Here is a 16,992-nt window from a genome sequence, read left to right as displayed (position 1 = left end):
TATTCAGCAATAAACAAGTTATATTTTTAATTTGGTGATTTGCTAATATAAACCAGACTAGTACATTTCAATAAATGCAAATTATGTGGGTAATGGTATAAAATGGCACTTAGAGCAATAGCTTTATGGGAAAATTGATAACCAGCTAGCTCTAAAATATACTTTACTTATAGAAAATTCAGAAACACCCAAAGAGGAAAGTATTTTTAGATATTACTAAAAGGTTGCTTGATCTTTTTAAAGGACATAGAGAACAACCAGCAGTCCCAGAAAAGACAATCTACTTACTTCCCCACACCCCCTAACTCCCTACGTTAGCTATCTGGAAAACAGTACCTTCAATCCTAACTTAAGCTTTCCACCTGCTAGCTTAGGCTTAGTAATAATGAGAACCTTCCTTCAAGAGTAAAAACCCAGAACAAAAAGGTTGAGTAGGAAAATAAATTTAAAAAAAATTTTTCCCATCATTTATTCATAATCAAGAGTATAGAAATTTAATCTGAACTTATTAAAAAAAATGAAAAAAAAATGCTAAAATGAACTTTCAGTTCATTTGAGCTGCCCAGTCTGTGGTACTTTGTTGTAGCAGCCCTAGCAAACCAACACAGAGAGGAAGTATCTGTGAAGGGTTCCCTAACGGTATGAGATTATCGAGGCAGGCACATTAGGGGGGGAAAGGTGTTCTTAGTAGAGAGAATAACACATGTAAAAATCAGCATGAGAGAGAGAGCATGAAACATTAAAAAAATCTGTGTCTGACTGGGGGGGACAGAATGGGGGGCAGGAGTATCAGGACAAATCTGGAGCTCTAAGCAAGAATCCAGTATTAAAGGGTAACAAGTGACTGGTTAAGAGGAACCGCTTTCTAGCAAGAGAAGAAAGAGCCCTACACTGTTGAAAATGACACACTGGCAAAGCTGAATTTCATCATTCTCTGCTCTCAATGAAAATTAAACTTTAAAAACTGTATCAAGAAATTTTAGTGTTTCAAAAAATAACCGTAAAAGAAAATATAATTATTCACAACGAAGGCAATTAGTTTCATAAGAGCAAATATAATCAGCCACCTAGGTCTTGGTAAAATTTTTCAAGAATTGAGTCAAATGGTTGACTTCAACAACTATCCAAGCGAGATGTTGCTGGCTAGCTGTGCCCCCACCTTTATTCCTTAACGCTAAATATGGCAAACAAGCAGTCATTAAAAAAGAAATCATCTCCACCAATATTCACAGGTAGCATTATCCATAAAAGTCAAAAATTAGAAACAACCCACATTTCCACCAACATACAACTGATAAGCAATGTGGAATATCCATAGAATAGCCTAATATTTGGAGGGAAAAAAATGAAGTTGTGATACATATTTCAACATGAGTGAACACTGAAAATATTAAGTGAGAGTACCAGTCAGAAAAGACCACATACTGTATGATTTTTATCAAAAATCCAGAATATGAAAATCTATAGAGACAGATTAACAGTTGCCTAGAGCTAGAGGGAATGAGGGTAATACAAGGTGACGGTGAAGGGGTTGGGAGAGGGGATAAGGAGATTCTTTTATGGGTAATGAGAACATTCTTGGTTATGGAGAAGATTGCACAATTCTGATTATACAAAAATACTCAACTGTCCACTTTCCATGGGTAACTTTTATGATAAGTGAATTTTATCTCAATAAAACTTAAAAAAAAAGGAATTCTTTCAAAATTACATCAATCTTTAAATATAGTTTAATTTCTTCAAGTCTTAGTGTCTTCTATAAACTAATAATCCATTCTCAATTTTTAACTGGCCATTCTCTTTCAGAGAATTTTATAGATATCTATTTTCCATATGGTAGCACCTTCAATAAACTGAGAGTAACTGCCCACAATAGAAATGGCTAAACATACCCAGGAATATTTTTGATACGTGTAGTTTGGCTTCAGGTTCATACGGTAACCAATTTTAATTCTACAAGATTAGACAAGTTTACCTCAATGTTTGATAGCCAAAAAAAAATTTAATATGTAAGTTACCATGAATTTTAAGGTTGTGATAGTCACCTTTCAATTAATGAGTCAATCGTGTTATTTACCTAGGTGAAACATGGCTTTGTTCTTAACAAGACATTCTTAACCCCTTTCCTCACAGCTTTAAAATGTTAAGTGACCATAATACTGCTGTAAACAAATTGGGACCCCACTTTTACCAGGATGTTTTTTTTAACTCTTTATTCTTAGATAATTGTAGATATACAGAAAGTTGCAAAAAGGAAAAACGTACAGGTAGGTCCTAGGTACCCTTGGCAAAATTCTGCCCCATGGTAACATCTTGCATAATTGTAACGTAACACTAAAACCAGGAAATTGAAATTGGTACAATCCACAGAGCTTATTCAGATTTCAGCAGCCTTACACTCATTTGTGTGTCCAAGTAGCGTTCTATGCAATTTCATTGTATGTACAGATTCGCCACCGTGACCACAATCCAGACACAGACCTGTTGCACCACACACAACCCTCTGTTGCCATTTACTTATGGCCACACCTAACACTTTCCCAGACCCGATCCTAAATCTTTGGCAACCACTAAACTTCTCCATCTCTAAAACTTGGTTCTTTCAAGGCTACTATATAAATGGAATCATCCAGTTTGTAACCTTTAAGATTGGCATTTTTCAATCAAGGTAATTCCCTGGAGATTCATGTTAAGTTGTTGTTATGTATCAATAGTTCATTCTTTTTCAATACTAAGTATTCCGTGGTATGGGTGTCCACGGTTTAACCATTCACCTATTGAACATCTGGATCGTTCCCAATTTGAGCCTATGACAAATCAAGCTGCTATAACAACTTGTGTATGGGTTTGTGTATGAACCTGTGTTTTACTCATCTGGGTTATGTTCACGAGTATAACTGCTGAGTTGTAGTTACATAACAATTTTAATATCAACACAGCTAAGGTTTTTGAAAAAGGAAGAGCCCCTTCAATCCCCATTCTCCACTGACTTTGGTTTTAATTTAACAAAATTACTTTCTAAGGCTAGCATTTACTCAACGTTTATGGCAAATAAGCTAAGCATTTTAAATACATTCATATATGTAACCCCACATCAACAATGAGGTAGTGATAAATATTATCCTTCTCTTACAAGTGAGGGAACTGAAGCATAGACGTGGTCTGGGGCAGGATTCAGAGTCCCAGAGCCAGGATGCCAAGGGCTGGGGCTTAAATTCAAGCTGCTTGACTCACAAGTCTACTCCTTCTATCACAAGACACCACCCCTCCCACTCTAGGGACATGTGTGTTACTAGATCAAAAAGTACACATTAGTAGGGGTGCCTGCGCGGCTGAGCGTCTGCCTTCGGCTCAGGTCATGATCCCAGGGTTTTGGGATCGAGCCCCGCATCAGGCTCCCTGCTCCGCAGGAAGCCTGCTTCTCCCTCTCCCTCTGCCCCTCTGCCCCTCCACCCCTTCAATTCCCAGCCCCCGTTCATACTTGCTTTCTCTCAATCTCAGATAAATAAAACCTTTTAAAAAAAGGCATACATTAGCATAAAAAGTATTTAGAGGATAAAGTTTACATGTGACTATTACATTTCCTAAGTGAAATTTTAAGAATTGGACATGAACTCTAATATGCTACAAAAATGACCAAAATTAATCTGATAACCTAGTGCTATTTGCATAAATACTCTGAGTAAAAGGTAACCTGGGTAGTAAAGGAAAATTCAGATAAAGTAAGTGTTCAGTTTTTCTCTACAAAGTTTCTTCTCGGTTTACTGTTCATTTTTAGGCTTGTGGTAAATAGGAGCTCTGGTGCCAGATGAGAAAGGAGGAGAAGAGAAATGAGAGCAGTGGTATATGATAAAAAAGACTCCAGAGCACACATCAAAAAACTGAAGGAGCGGGGTCCACATCAGAGGTGGACAACACATCCCAGACCCCCGTTCCAGCCTCTCTGACAAGCCCCGATGAGTCAGGAGAGGCTTTTTTCAAGAAGCTCTAGTAATGGGACCTAAGCAACAGGGACCATACACTCGAATCTCCAGGCCTGCTTCCAGCCCAGAGAAACAAATCATAACAGGGTTCCTCACTAGCCATTCACAAACACTATCAGGAAGGTCACCATCACAAATACCTTCATCAGAAATGCCACAGTAAATTTATTCATTTGACCATCCCTAAGATTTTCTGACTGTTCATCAAATACCATCTTTTCTTTTTTTTTAATTTAACATGGAGATTTGGTTTTTCTATTCCTACCCCAACAAGAAACAATACAAAGGCCAAGCTACACAGAGCTTTAAAAATCCCAACAGCCAGGTCACACCAATTAAATTTTAAAAATACTGGGAGGTGGGAGTCAGGTATCAATTACTTCCTTAAAGATACTCAGGTTATTAGCAATAATTTTAACAATAATGCCAGCAATAAAAAGAACTCCTTAAAAAAAAAAAGGGGGAGAAATTAAATGAATATTAATTATGCAGCTTGGACATTATAATGGTTAAGTCTAAAAGTGACTTTCCAGGAGCACTTACATATTTAAATATCTTTGAAAATCTTAGTGTACCTTGGTCTCATTATTATTTATGGAAAGTCTTAACTTTTCCAATATAAAAACTAATAAATCAATGAAAAGCCATAATTCACTTAATTGCCCAAACTTCTTAAAATTTGTAGTAATCAACTGAGATTAACCAAGAATAAACAATTTATGGACTATGATTATATATATTTTACAGAGATCTCTAGTAAGTCAGCTTCTAGGAAAGTAACCTAAGGAAATAATAATAGGTATCCGCCAAGTTACATCTGTAAGATACATTAATAGAATTCTCTACTTTATTTGAAATATTATAAAATATTAGACATGCAGGGTTTCATACTTGAATATAAGCCAGTGAGCAAACAGTTACAAAACAGTATGTAGGGTTATGCATGAAACCTACTTGCAATTGAACTGAATCGTGCTGGAGACCTTCCACAATAGGTGAAAATCTGTCAATTTTTCTTTCTTCTCCAGCTGATGTTAAAGCTTCTAAAACCTCTTCAAGGCTATCAGAAATTTTGAAATTAATTAAATTGCAAACAGCAAATAATCCCAATGCCTTAAGACAACTGCTTGATCTACGCAACTCCAGAATCACTACTCCTAAGCAAGCAGCAACATTTTCAAAGCTAAGTACATAGCATTTATCAAGTACTAGCTACATGTTTTTATTCATTTATTCCTAATAACCCTATGATGAGGGTTATTTATCGAACACTTATAAAGTGCTTTCTACACATCAGGCACTATTTAAACCAGTTTACAAATATTAACTCTTTTTAATGTATATAGTTCTATGAAGTAGGTTTTATTATCCCTTATTATAGATTAGGAAACAGAGGGGAAAGATAAGCAATTTGTCTGAGGCCTCACATCTCCTAAATGGAGCAGGGATCTGAAATCAGTCTGTGTGGTTAGCACCATCTCGGCGTTCTTAACCACTACACTCTCCTTCCTTTTGAGTATAAATGAAGTCTGGTAGCCAAAGGATTTACAGTCAAACATAAAAAATAATAGTTACACAAGAACTACACTTGCTACTCCTTTAAAGAACAGTGTTAACACGACCTAGCATATTGTAGAAACTCACTTCGTAGACACAGACATGTAGTCCGTAAACAATATCTACATCATTTTGATAACCTATGATGAAGTCAAGAAATAATAAATAGGAAAAAATAAATAAATAAATAGGGAAGTGGGGGAGGAAGAAGGTGGGGAAAAAAAAGGAAAAAGAGAGGGTAAAGAAAGAAGAGGGAAAGGAGAGGGACAAGAAGAGGGAAAGGAAAGGAGAAGGTGGTAAGGAAGGAAGAGGGAGAGGAAAAAGAAAAGAAACAAGAAATGCGAGGGGAAAGAGGGAGGAGGAGGAAGATGGAAGAGGAGGAGAGAAAGGCGCAGGGGGAGCACAAGGAGCATCCTATGTGTCATCATTAAATAAACTCTGCAATAAAATGAACAGGGTCTTTTGAAAATGGGAGAGCTAGTGCGGAAACTGTGCGCCGGGCTTTGCGCGCTGGGGCAGCCGCGGGGGACGGCCTTGCCCTCCGGCTGCACATGTAGGGCCTGCAGACTCTCCAGCGAGTCCACACTGGGCAGCCCAACACTCTCAGCCCTGGTGGGGTCACCACCAGGGCAATTTTCAAATGCGTGCGGGAGGTTCCACTCACAGGCCTCTGCCTAGCCTTTATGAAAGGGCTATTTCTCTTTGTTCTATTAGTTGTTCCGTTTTTTCTATCTTTATCCTTTTTTGTTTTGTTTCAAGTTTTTAAATTCTATTAGTTAACATATAGCGTAATATCGGTTTCAGGAGAATGTAGTGATTCATCGCTTACATGTAACACCCAGTGTTCATCACAAGTGCCCTTATCTTTAGCCTTTTTAAAAGGCATTTTAAATAATTTTTAAATGCTTCCTGTAATAAGTACCCCAACCTTTAAAGAAAAAAAAGGTTTATCTTTATAGTTATCTTTTAATATGTATGTAACGGTCTTTTAGTTATAACCGTAACATTTGCGGATAATGTCTTTAAAGTTTAAAACTTCAGGATGTACATTATGGCCAAAGACTATGTACCTTCAACCAGTAAAGTACTACTATTTCATATAACACTTTGCAAATCTGCCTTACAAAGAGATTTCCAAATAGTATGATGTATGATTTTATAAGGGAATATACATGAGTTTGAATTAACTATCTGGAAAACAAAAATACATTAGAAACAGAATCCATTTGTACTTTTTTTAAGTCTTCATTGAAAATTTTTATTTACGGTTTGAATTCAGTACAGTTTAAAATAAATATGATGAAGAAATCAGTTTTTCATAGAAACATGTTAACCTATAACTATTATATTGACCGAGAAATCATTATTACTCAAACATTTCTGTTTGGCCAATTATGAATCTAAATCAGCTGCTTAAGTAGTATTCACTTATTAACAGTAAATTCCAGTCTAAAATAGAATAGGAACATTAAGTAAATCAAATTATACTGTTACATAATTAGAGAACTGAGTTGAGAAGACTTACATGCTTTCTTCTCCTACAATGCACACCGCAGACAGGAGTTTCACCACATCTGTCATCATACTTGGGTGCTCGGGATCGATGGCTTTGGCTAATAAAGAAAGACTCCTCTCTTCACTCATAATTCTTTCCAAGCCATACTGTAACATTTTGGAAATAAGAGGTTAAATGATAGCCATTTATTGGAAAAAACAGCACCCTAAAGGAAATGTATTTAAAAAGTTGATAGGATAATATATTTTTACACTTAGTAAAAGCCAGAAAATATAAGGAATATCTAACATTCTTAAAAAAAATTTTTTAAATAAAAATTATAGCAGTATTCACATCAAGAAGTAGGAGAGTCAACCAAATATAAATAACTTCTCAAAGGTGATTTTACAATGGTAGGACCGATAATTATCAAGGTAGATAAATAACCACCTGGAGAAAGGGAGAAGCAGTGAGGAAAATTGAGATTTCCCAACAGGAACACACAAAATGAACAGTCCATTTTTCAATCAGATGCTGAGGGTGAGCAGCTTTGCAGGAAAGGAAGGTGGGTAAGGGATACACTATCACAAGTAAACATACAGATCAACTCTCTCACAGAAACAGAATGAGAACCACAGGGGCAATATCAAGTTCCCAAGCAAAAAGCAAAACTTTAATGAAATTAATCCAATATATCTAAAATACAATTGTTTCAACATACTCAATATAAAACATCTGTTCGTGAGCTATTTTACCTTTTTTTTCCTTCCTAAGTATTCAAAATCCAGTGTCTATTTTCTATGTACACCACATCTGCATTCAGACAAGCCACATTTCGGGTGCTCGACAGCCACATGTGGTGACCACATAACACGGTGCAGACCTAGAGACTAACACGGAGTTCCTCTGATGGGCACAAGGTGAAAGATGACCTGGGCACATACCATGTAGAAACTGCCATGAGGAGCATAGGTATTCTAATCAGAATGGTATTTTATCATCAGAAAGACAATGCAGTTGTAAACACATTATATAAATGGGATGATGCTGGATAAGGATAAAGTTTGTTTGCTACTGCTAGGATGTCACATCCAATTAGAAGATAAGGAGTCATGTTAATGACTTCGTGTTTTGATTTAAGGATGTATACATCTCTTAGGGCCCACTTACAATCTATGGAAGATAAGTATCAGATAACAGAGAATAAATAGAAGCAATAAAACGATACGATTTATCTTCCATGCATCCCAGAGGATCCCTCTAAGGAGTGAGAAATTGGTTGATCAGAATTACTACTGAGCACCAAAAAGGACCTTAATCCCAGTTACAGACCTGTGAACTATGGCTTAACTCAAAATTAACACTAGATGTAAGTATCAAAGTTAAACCTATAGCAAGCTTAGACCCAAATGCTGTGAGTAGTATGAAGTCTTATTTATAATTTTCCTATCTCGCCGATGCCATCTACAGAAAGAAGCCGTTACACTGTGCGGAAATACCGCATTTGCTTTAAACCACTATCTAAGGAACACAGGTACAAAGGCAGCAGCAGAGGCAGGAGGGCCAAGGGCCCCAGGATATGCCCTCTGGAGAGACTTCTTCCTCTTCTTGGTGATAGGGGAAAGTTTACAAATAGCGAAACCAGCCAGGCAATGATCGCTTTTGTGATGCCCTGGGCTGTCTCATAACTGGAAACAAAGAAAGAGAAAGCAGGCATGGGGCCAAGGACCACAATATCCTTTAATAATTATTCCAGGGAATTGTCAGAAGCTTATAAAGTACCACTTAGATCCAATTCAAAGAGTCAATTAATCAATGATTACCAAGTACCAAAGGGCTGGCTCTGTCCTAAGAAACCTGAGGACCGAGTAAAGCACTTCCCCCTTCATTTCCCACCCACCCGGACATCCTTAACCAATGCTTGCACCTCCGGAATCAGAATCCTGTGGCTCTTCCAACCACTCAAGGCAAGGCACAAAATTTCCTCCAGGTGAAACTACCTACCTTCTCTGGAAGCCCTCCAGCTCTAACCCATTAACATGGGGAGAGCAGAATATGAGCATTCTCAGATTTCAGTTTTGACTAGCACCCCCTAACCTCCAAAAGCTCCATCATCGGCAGTATTCTGACTTTGCTAACATAACCACAAGCAGTGCTCATTTTAAGGCTGGAATGAGGCCAGCTTACCACTACTGAGTACCTAGAACTACAGACAGAATTGCTGCCTGCTTGAATAAAATTACTCTTGTTCAGTTATTTTTTAAAAAAGCAAAACTAAACAAAAACTGTGACTCCGAGAGAAATGATCAACTTACCAGTGCTAGCATCTAAAGTGCATTAAATGAAGCCTGTTATAAGGTTAGAGGCAGTGACAAATTTTGGAAGGTCTAAGGATGTCTCTCTACTGAATGTCAAGGACCCACCCTGGTTTATATGAAAACTCATGTGTTCTAAACCGAAGACTAAAGCCAGGTTCCATTTGCGTTCTATTCAGACCTATTATTACCTAACAGATGGAATTTTAAGCCACTGTGAAAGTGTTAGGTGGGAGAAGGGGAAGACCCTAATCCCCATGTAGGATGCTCAACAAGACATGAATACTGATGCTGAGTAACTCCCTATGGTGAGTTCATCCCAGGAGCAAAGAGAACACTGGTACTGGTAAGGGGGCTGGCTTCAGGAGCAAAGCACCTTTGCTGCGGGTGCACATCTTAAAGCAACACAAAAAGTTAACTGACCAAAATGAAGCCCTTGTTCCAATTATCTTTTAATTCAAATATATTTAACTCCTCATCCTTTTGTTCCCCCCAATATCCAAAGTCTCCTTCCATTTAGAAATTATTTAGTCCAGTTTATTATATGAATTCACTTTCACCCGTTACCAGACTTGCTCCTTATATTAATAACTAAATACTAGTACCTAATAAGGTACCACTGTTCTCTTAAAACCTGCATTTTTTCATCATTCAATGAACTCCTATAAATACTACACAGTGAGATAAATGAAAAATTATCAACCAATCTTGGGGGGGGTCTTTACTGAAAAATTATTTCATATATTATTAATTTTAGAATTCAGACATTATAATACTCATTCCAAGTATCAGCAACTTTTTATTTGTACTAGCACAATCAACACAAACGACAATATATTCTAGTTCCACAGATACAAACTATAAGCAAAAGCAGTCTATTATAAGAGAACACACTACATCAATCAGAACCTAAATATATAAGGTTTACTTGCTCTCCAATTCAGTTTCAAACCAAGCAGGAATATTATCCTCTATATACCACCTCACCTCACTTAAATTATGGTATTCTCAAATTCAAAGAATGATCCAAGATCATTTGCGATACCTAAAATCTCATTCTTACACAACAGTGAGTACAAATCTAGAATATATTTGAATATATAACAACATAGAGTGGATTTCTACATCAGATAGTCTCCTTGAAAATCTTATCTGATTAGAGAAGGCAGGGAGGTAAAAAATATTTCATTGGTTAAAAACAAAATAAGACAAAAATAATCAGAAAATACAAGTTTTTGCTACATTTAGTAAAAAGAAATGTTAATAATTTAAGTACCAGTACTTAAGTGTGTAGTCCTCGAAAGGACTTTTAAAGGACTTTCACATTTTAAAAATGTGAAAATATTAAAAATTAAAATTAATCAGAAATATAGTTTTGCTCTAAAACACAAATCATCCTAACACCACAGGTAAATTCCTCCCTGCTGTCTAATGGCAACTAAAACACCTATCATTACTGCACCCATCATGAGGCAGATATGTTTAGATGTTGAAGCTAAAGACATAGCATGGGATAGAGCTAATTTCCGTAATTAACAGTACCAATTCTATTTAAAAAGGAAACACTGTCAGATACATCTAACTTCAGTTAGAATTTTCAGTATTTCTCTCTTCTAACATATCCTCTTCAAATATGAAAGCTCTGCAGACCCGCCCTATTACCTTTCGTCTCAATATTACTTACAGTAAGCATCACTGCTCCATTTCTGGGAGCTGTTCCCTATCGGTTCATGTTAATTTCATTGCAGATTCAAGTTCCTCGACTATGAAAACTGTCTTTCCAACTTGATTCTTTGGTAATAAGTATTACCGCAGACCACGTTTAATTATCATGTATGATTTTAAAACTTATTCGTGCTATACTTTGAGAAGGAAGGGAAGAAGAGAAAGGGGACCAAAAATAGAGTAGAAAGGGAGGATTAATGTGCACATGACAATTTAAGCATCAGGAGAGGATCCATTCAATTCCCAAGTTTTTCCTGTTGAGAGATGGTTGATTTGATAAAAAATTAGAAATCAATGCAATTCAATATTTTTTCCTTTATGTACTCAACAGCTTATCAAAGCAGTACATCTCTTTAGTTCAAATTCTGTAATATACAACTATTTTATAAAAATTCTCTAAGAACTGGTGAAGAATAAATATAATTACCTATGTACATACCTGTGTATTCATCAAAGCCTTTAGACACTGTATGACTTTATGCTGATTCTTCTTTACAATTTTTTCTTGTCTGCATTGGCATAAAACACATCAGTATTGGAATTATAATTGGACATGCAAATGTAGCTTAATTGAAAATAAAAACAATATACTTACATTTTGCCACTAATCAGTCTTTCCAAAATGTCCAGTAATAATCCAAGCCCCTCGCGTCCAAAGCTCTCCACCCAACTGATAAACAGGAAAAAAAAAAAAGGCAATTATACATGGTCAGTATTCTACTTTGGAATATCACAATAATGCTATATAATCAGAAATATTTTATTTTTTTTACTTATTTATTTAACAGAGATAGAGAGCACAAGTAGGCAGAGTGGCAGACAGAAGGAGAGGGAGAAGCAGACTCCCCGCGGAGCAGGGAGCCTGATGCGGGACTCGATCCAGGGACTCCAGGATCGTGACCTGAGCAGAAGGCAGACGCTTAACCGACTGAGCCACCCAGGCACCCCTACTCTTGTCATGTTCTAATCATAAATACAAGAATAACACCAGGTGCAAAATCAATCTATTCATCTTGTGAAAGGAGGAGTAGTGATGAGAGCTGACTATGCCCATCGCTTCCATTCTGTATCCAGCAACATAGTGTGAGTAGATAAAGTCTGCCGTGTTGTAAGTACTACACCACAGAAATCACCAAATGCTGCCAACGAGAGCATCTCCCCCCACCCAGAAAGCTGGCTGTTAAACATGTACCAGCCTCACTTGAGAATTTCCTAAGAACAGAAATCAGGCAAGATTTAAAGAGGGAAAACTCAGGGAAGCCTGGGTGGCTCAGTCAGCAAAGCATCTGCCTCCGGCTCAGGTCATGATCCCGGGGACCTGGGATCAATGCCCACATCAGGCTCCTTGCTCAGCAGGGAGTCAGCTTCTCCCTCTGCCGGTCTCTCCCCCTGCTTTTGCGCGCACACGCTCTGACAAAAAAATCTTAAAAAAATTTTTTTTAATTAAAAAGAAAAGAGGGAAGACTCAGATCTACAAAAAGGTTGCTGGAAAAAATTCATCAAGTTATCAAAAGAGAGGTCTTAGGAAAATTTCTCAAACCACTGTCATGCATTCTACAAATGCTAATTTCCCAAGTTTCAAAATTCAATTTTTTTTTAAAAAGAGCTTGTTATTTTTAAATGAATATATTCATCTTGACCAAGCCACCTCTTTTCATAAACCCATTGGTATAATCAGTACTGTAATATAATTAGAACATCACTGCCAATATTCAACAGCTCACCTTAATTATAGAAAAACTACCTTAATGGATATTAATACATTTTTTCAGTAGCGATTTAGAAAGCCCTGAACAATAAAGAATATATTCGGTCTCCAAAAAAGAGGGAGGAAGGAAAAGATAGGATATATAACTGTTTATTTCTTTGTATATATATATTTGTATGTATGATTTTGTGTGTAACCTTTGAAAAATGGAACTTTAAGGGCAAAATTTCATCTAATAATTAAAAGCAGTTCTTAAATATGAAGAACATGTTTTAAGTCACATACCAGTATATAATACCATTTTCTTAAGACACAATAGAACATTTCCCATGACAATAAAAACCAAATTTTTAAATGAAAAAATAAAAATATTCTTTAAAAAAAATTAATCTTCATTTGTACGCTTGTAAATACAGCTTACTTACCTATAAATGTTCAGAATCTGATTTCCCCACCAAAAAAAAAAAAAAAAAAAATGCAATTTGCCGTTTAGATTGGCAGACTCTTGTCAACTATTTTACTCATCTCTTCCCTGTCCTGTGAAAGCCAGAGAGTAACTAATTCAAGAAGTCAAGCAATAAACACACTGATTCTCTCCTATAAAGGAAAAGTCTAAAGATCACTATTATAGTGAAGGTGAGATCAACAACTTAAATATAAGTCAGTGTTTTGAAACCAGGATGCTACTTCAAAAGTGAGGAGTTTACTTTCCACTATCAGCAACACACAGGTTACCTGAAGGCATTTCAAATCTCCTTCATATTTCATGGAAACACCTACAGCATCTGCTCAACTGTTTACCTTGTTGACATCCTATTCCGTATTTATTCTTATTTCAAATGAAACAGGGAAGCTTGAAATTAAACACATAAAGAGTAATTTGAGAGTGGTGCCTGGGTGGCTCAGTCAGTTAAGCATCCAACTCTTGATTTCAGCTCAGATCATGATCTCAGGGTCGTGAGATCGAGCCCTGTGTCAGGCTCTGCGCAGAGTCTGCTTGAGATACTCTCTCCCTCTCCCTCTGCCCTTTCCCCTGCTCTCTCTCTCTCTCTCCCTAAATGGATAAATAAGATCTTTTAAAAAAAAGAAAAAGGTAATTTTAGAGTGTTACTTGGGCTGACACTGAGATACGTGGACAGAATCTGTTCATCAGGCCCCCCTGAGTAAGTACACCAGAGCAGGACTCCAGTATTTCATTTGAAGTGAATTTTTAACAATCTCTATATACCAAGTATATCCAGAAAGGTATTCTAAAGCTTATAGGATTTAGGATTATTCATACTGCTATCTCCTTCAATCACTGTGGAAAATATTCCTAAAACTGCCTTATACCAAAATTATGTGACTATAACAAAATCTGCTTCACTTAATATGCTTATGTTGGAGCCCACTATAAAACTTAGGAAGCCTATCAAACCAAATAAATCAAGTCAAGTCTTGTGGTCTGAGTAATAGAACATATCTGTTTTTTTAACACCCCGAATATTACAATTACAACCAGAATAGTGGAACCCACACTCAAATCAACTATTTCTGGACCTACCCAAGAACTCATCTGCACTATAGACTGTGAGTCATTAAAATAAAGCTTACATCCACTCGTGCATATTACATATAAACTAATTCTCTATAAAACAAACTTAACAAATTAAATGTAGAGAGGCATTATGCCAAATTACTTTATACTACAATCTTTTAACTCACGGTAGGAATTAATTTCTCAATAAAATCAGAGAGAATGGTAACAACCTAATGAAAGTCAGACTATACATTTCATAAAACATCAAAAACAAGCAAAGTAAGACAGGGCACAGCAGAGGAAGCAAAGATGCTTGAGAACACACACTGTAATATTTAAACATAAAAAGCTGGTAAAAGTACTTATGAAAAGTAATATTAAAACACAAATTAGATATGCATAAAAAGGCTCCCTGTTCTCTTAGAAATCTGCAAGGCCAGCACAGAGTTGTACTAACAAAGTGACAACCCATTCTCTCAAAACCTTGGCCCCCACCCTTACTATTTGAGGCAATATTGTTTTTAAAACAAGTGACCAATATTACTTATTTTTTCTGGAAAAGATGTTCAAGAAAAAAGTGATATTGAGTAGGTAGGTCTGTGGTACTGACAGAGGTTCTTTGAAATCCGTAGCTTCTTACAAAAGTAAAAAATTTCTCATCATCAACCTAAGAAGCAACCTGGAGAAAAAATTATCAACTGATCTATAAATGATCAATCTTCAGAAAACAAAATCTGTTCTATTTATTCTGTAACTGTCAGCACAGTACCATCAGGCATTATGTGGTTTAACTACAAACTGCATTCATGGATGAATGAGCACTGTGCAAATGTTTCTTCTTCATGAATAGAAATGACATAGAGATTAGTATGTCATTTGTATTGGGGGAAAAAAACCACTTTAAAACAGCAAAAAGTAATGTGCTAAGTACTAATTTAACACAAAATCTACCTCTTAAAATTCTGTAACAGGAAATATCAAACTCTTCTTTTAATTGCTTAAAAAAAAAAAAAAAAAAAAAAAACAACTTCTAAGTATATTGCCATTTAGCACTTCCTAGCAGGGGGCTCAATGCAGGAGCAAAGAAGAGATGAAGAGGTAACAGAAGGGGAGGAAAAAAAAAAAAAAAAAAAAAAGGAGAGCAGGTCTCTAGGATTAAATGTTCAAACCATCTTTAAATAAATGTTCAAAGCATCTTAGGCTTTGAAATTCAGTTATTCCTTCCTCAGGATGAAATCAAAGGTATGCAAAGTGGTTTCCTAGATATTGTGGGCTTTATGAAGCAAATACAGTCACCTCACTGAGCAGAAAGAGGCAATAATCAGGTCTCAGATTTGCTTCCTGGCCAAAGGAACACTACCCCTGTAGGTTTCTCACGGACTACAGTTACCCTCTCTCCTCCCAAATATGCTCCAAGGAAGAGAAAGACAAATGCATCAGAGACCGTCAGAGCTGGAATAAACCTAACACATCCTAAGGGCAACCTGACCAGTTACATATACGTACAGGACAGGGACCATTTCTGATTTGTCTTTAAATTCCCTAGCACCTGGAACAGACTAAGCACTCAATAATGGTTTGAAAACCGAATCTCCTTCCATTTCTATATATAAGGAAAAGAACACACACAGAGAGGTTAAGGTCACTTAGAAATAGCATCCAGGTCTGCTGGTGCCAGGCTCACAGCCTCACTTTCTAGATGTAGAGAAAGGGACAAAGCAGTGACACCCCCTCTGCATTATCACTGAGCCTGTCTCAACCTTCATGCCAAAAACATCAATTCTGATTTCAGAACAGGTACTTATCCAGACTGAACCAAGGATGAGGAATCTAGAGTCCCTGTCCTTATCGCACTTTAGGACTTGATTGACTGCAGCTCAAAGGGTGATGTTTCATTACTACTAAAACAAGTGTTCATTAATGAAGTCACTCAGCCTTTAGGAAGGGCTCACTGTGTGCTCGAGACTGCAGTAGGTATGACAAATACAAAACTGAATAAAACATGTTCTCTGTCCTTGAAAGGATCACAGACTAGTGGCTGAAACAAATGTTGAGCTAAATTATCTCCCTAATGTAATAAGTGTTATAATCGTGGCGCTAAGGGAACAGAAGGATCTACCTCTCCCAGGAACAAAGCCACCAAGGTCTGACCTGAGTCTTGAAGGGTAAGTCAGAGAAAGAGCAGTTTCTGAGGCGGAGGAAAACCATGCAAATATGAAAGACGTGCCTGAGCTGACTACCAGAGGTGGCTGTATCAGATAAAACCAAAAAGGTAGGAAAGAGCTCTGAAAAAAATTCTATACAATGTCATGGGCAATGGGAAACCATTAGGCCTATGTGGTAGGCAGAGTAATCCTACCCCTGCCCCCAGAAAGATGGCTATGGCCTAACACCAGAAGCTATGGTTATCGGATATAGCAAAAGAGGAAATAAAAAAGGAAATTGAGGTTACTAGTCAGAATATTTTAAAAGAGAGATTATCCTAAATTAGCCAGGGAATCCAATCTAATTACCTAGTTCATTGAAGTTGAAAGCATTTCCCAATGAGATCAAAGAGACAAAACGGAGGAAAGAAGAGAGCTGTAAAAGCATGAAAAGGACTCAACCTGCCTTTACAGGTTTAAAGACTGAGGAAGGGGAATAGGAGCCAAGGAACGTGGCGGGGCGGGGGGGGGGGGGGGGGGGGGGGC

At 36.9% G+C, this 16,992-nt stretch overlaps 1 protein-coding gene across 1 annotated transcript in view; it reads right to left on the bottom strand.

Moving 5' to 3' along the window:
- Nucleotides 1-16,992, bottom strand: part of DIAPH3 (diaphanous related formin 3) — a 485,828-nt gene that overhangs the window by 338,965 nt on the left and 129,871 nt on the right. The window contains exons 6-9 of the mRNA XM_035003260.1: nt 11,671-11,745; nt 11,515-11,584; nt 7,066-7,202; nt 4,938-5,043 (exon numbers count right to left, since the gene is read on the bottom strand). Coding sequence (XP_034859151.1) covers nt 4,938-5,043; nt 7,066-7,202; nt 11,515-11,584; nt 11,671-11,745 — 388 coding nt within the window. The remainder of the gene's footprint in view (nt 1-4,937; nt 5,044-7,065; nt 7,203-11,514; nt 11,585-11,670; nt 11,746-16,992) is intronic.

Source organism: Mirounga leonina, unplaced genomic scaffold, assembly GCF_011800145.1.
Source record: "Mirounga leonina isolate KUSES-001 unplaced genomic scaffold, KU_Mleo_1.0 Mir_127, whole genome shotgun sequence".
Taxonomy (NCBI): Eukaryota; Metazoa; Chordata; class Mammalia; order Carnivora; family Phocidae; genus Mirounga; species Mirounga leonina.
The sequence above is the reverse complement of the archived record's forward strand: the minus strand, read 5'-3'. Positions and strand labels throughout refer to the sequence as shown.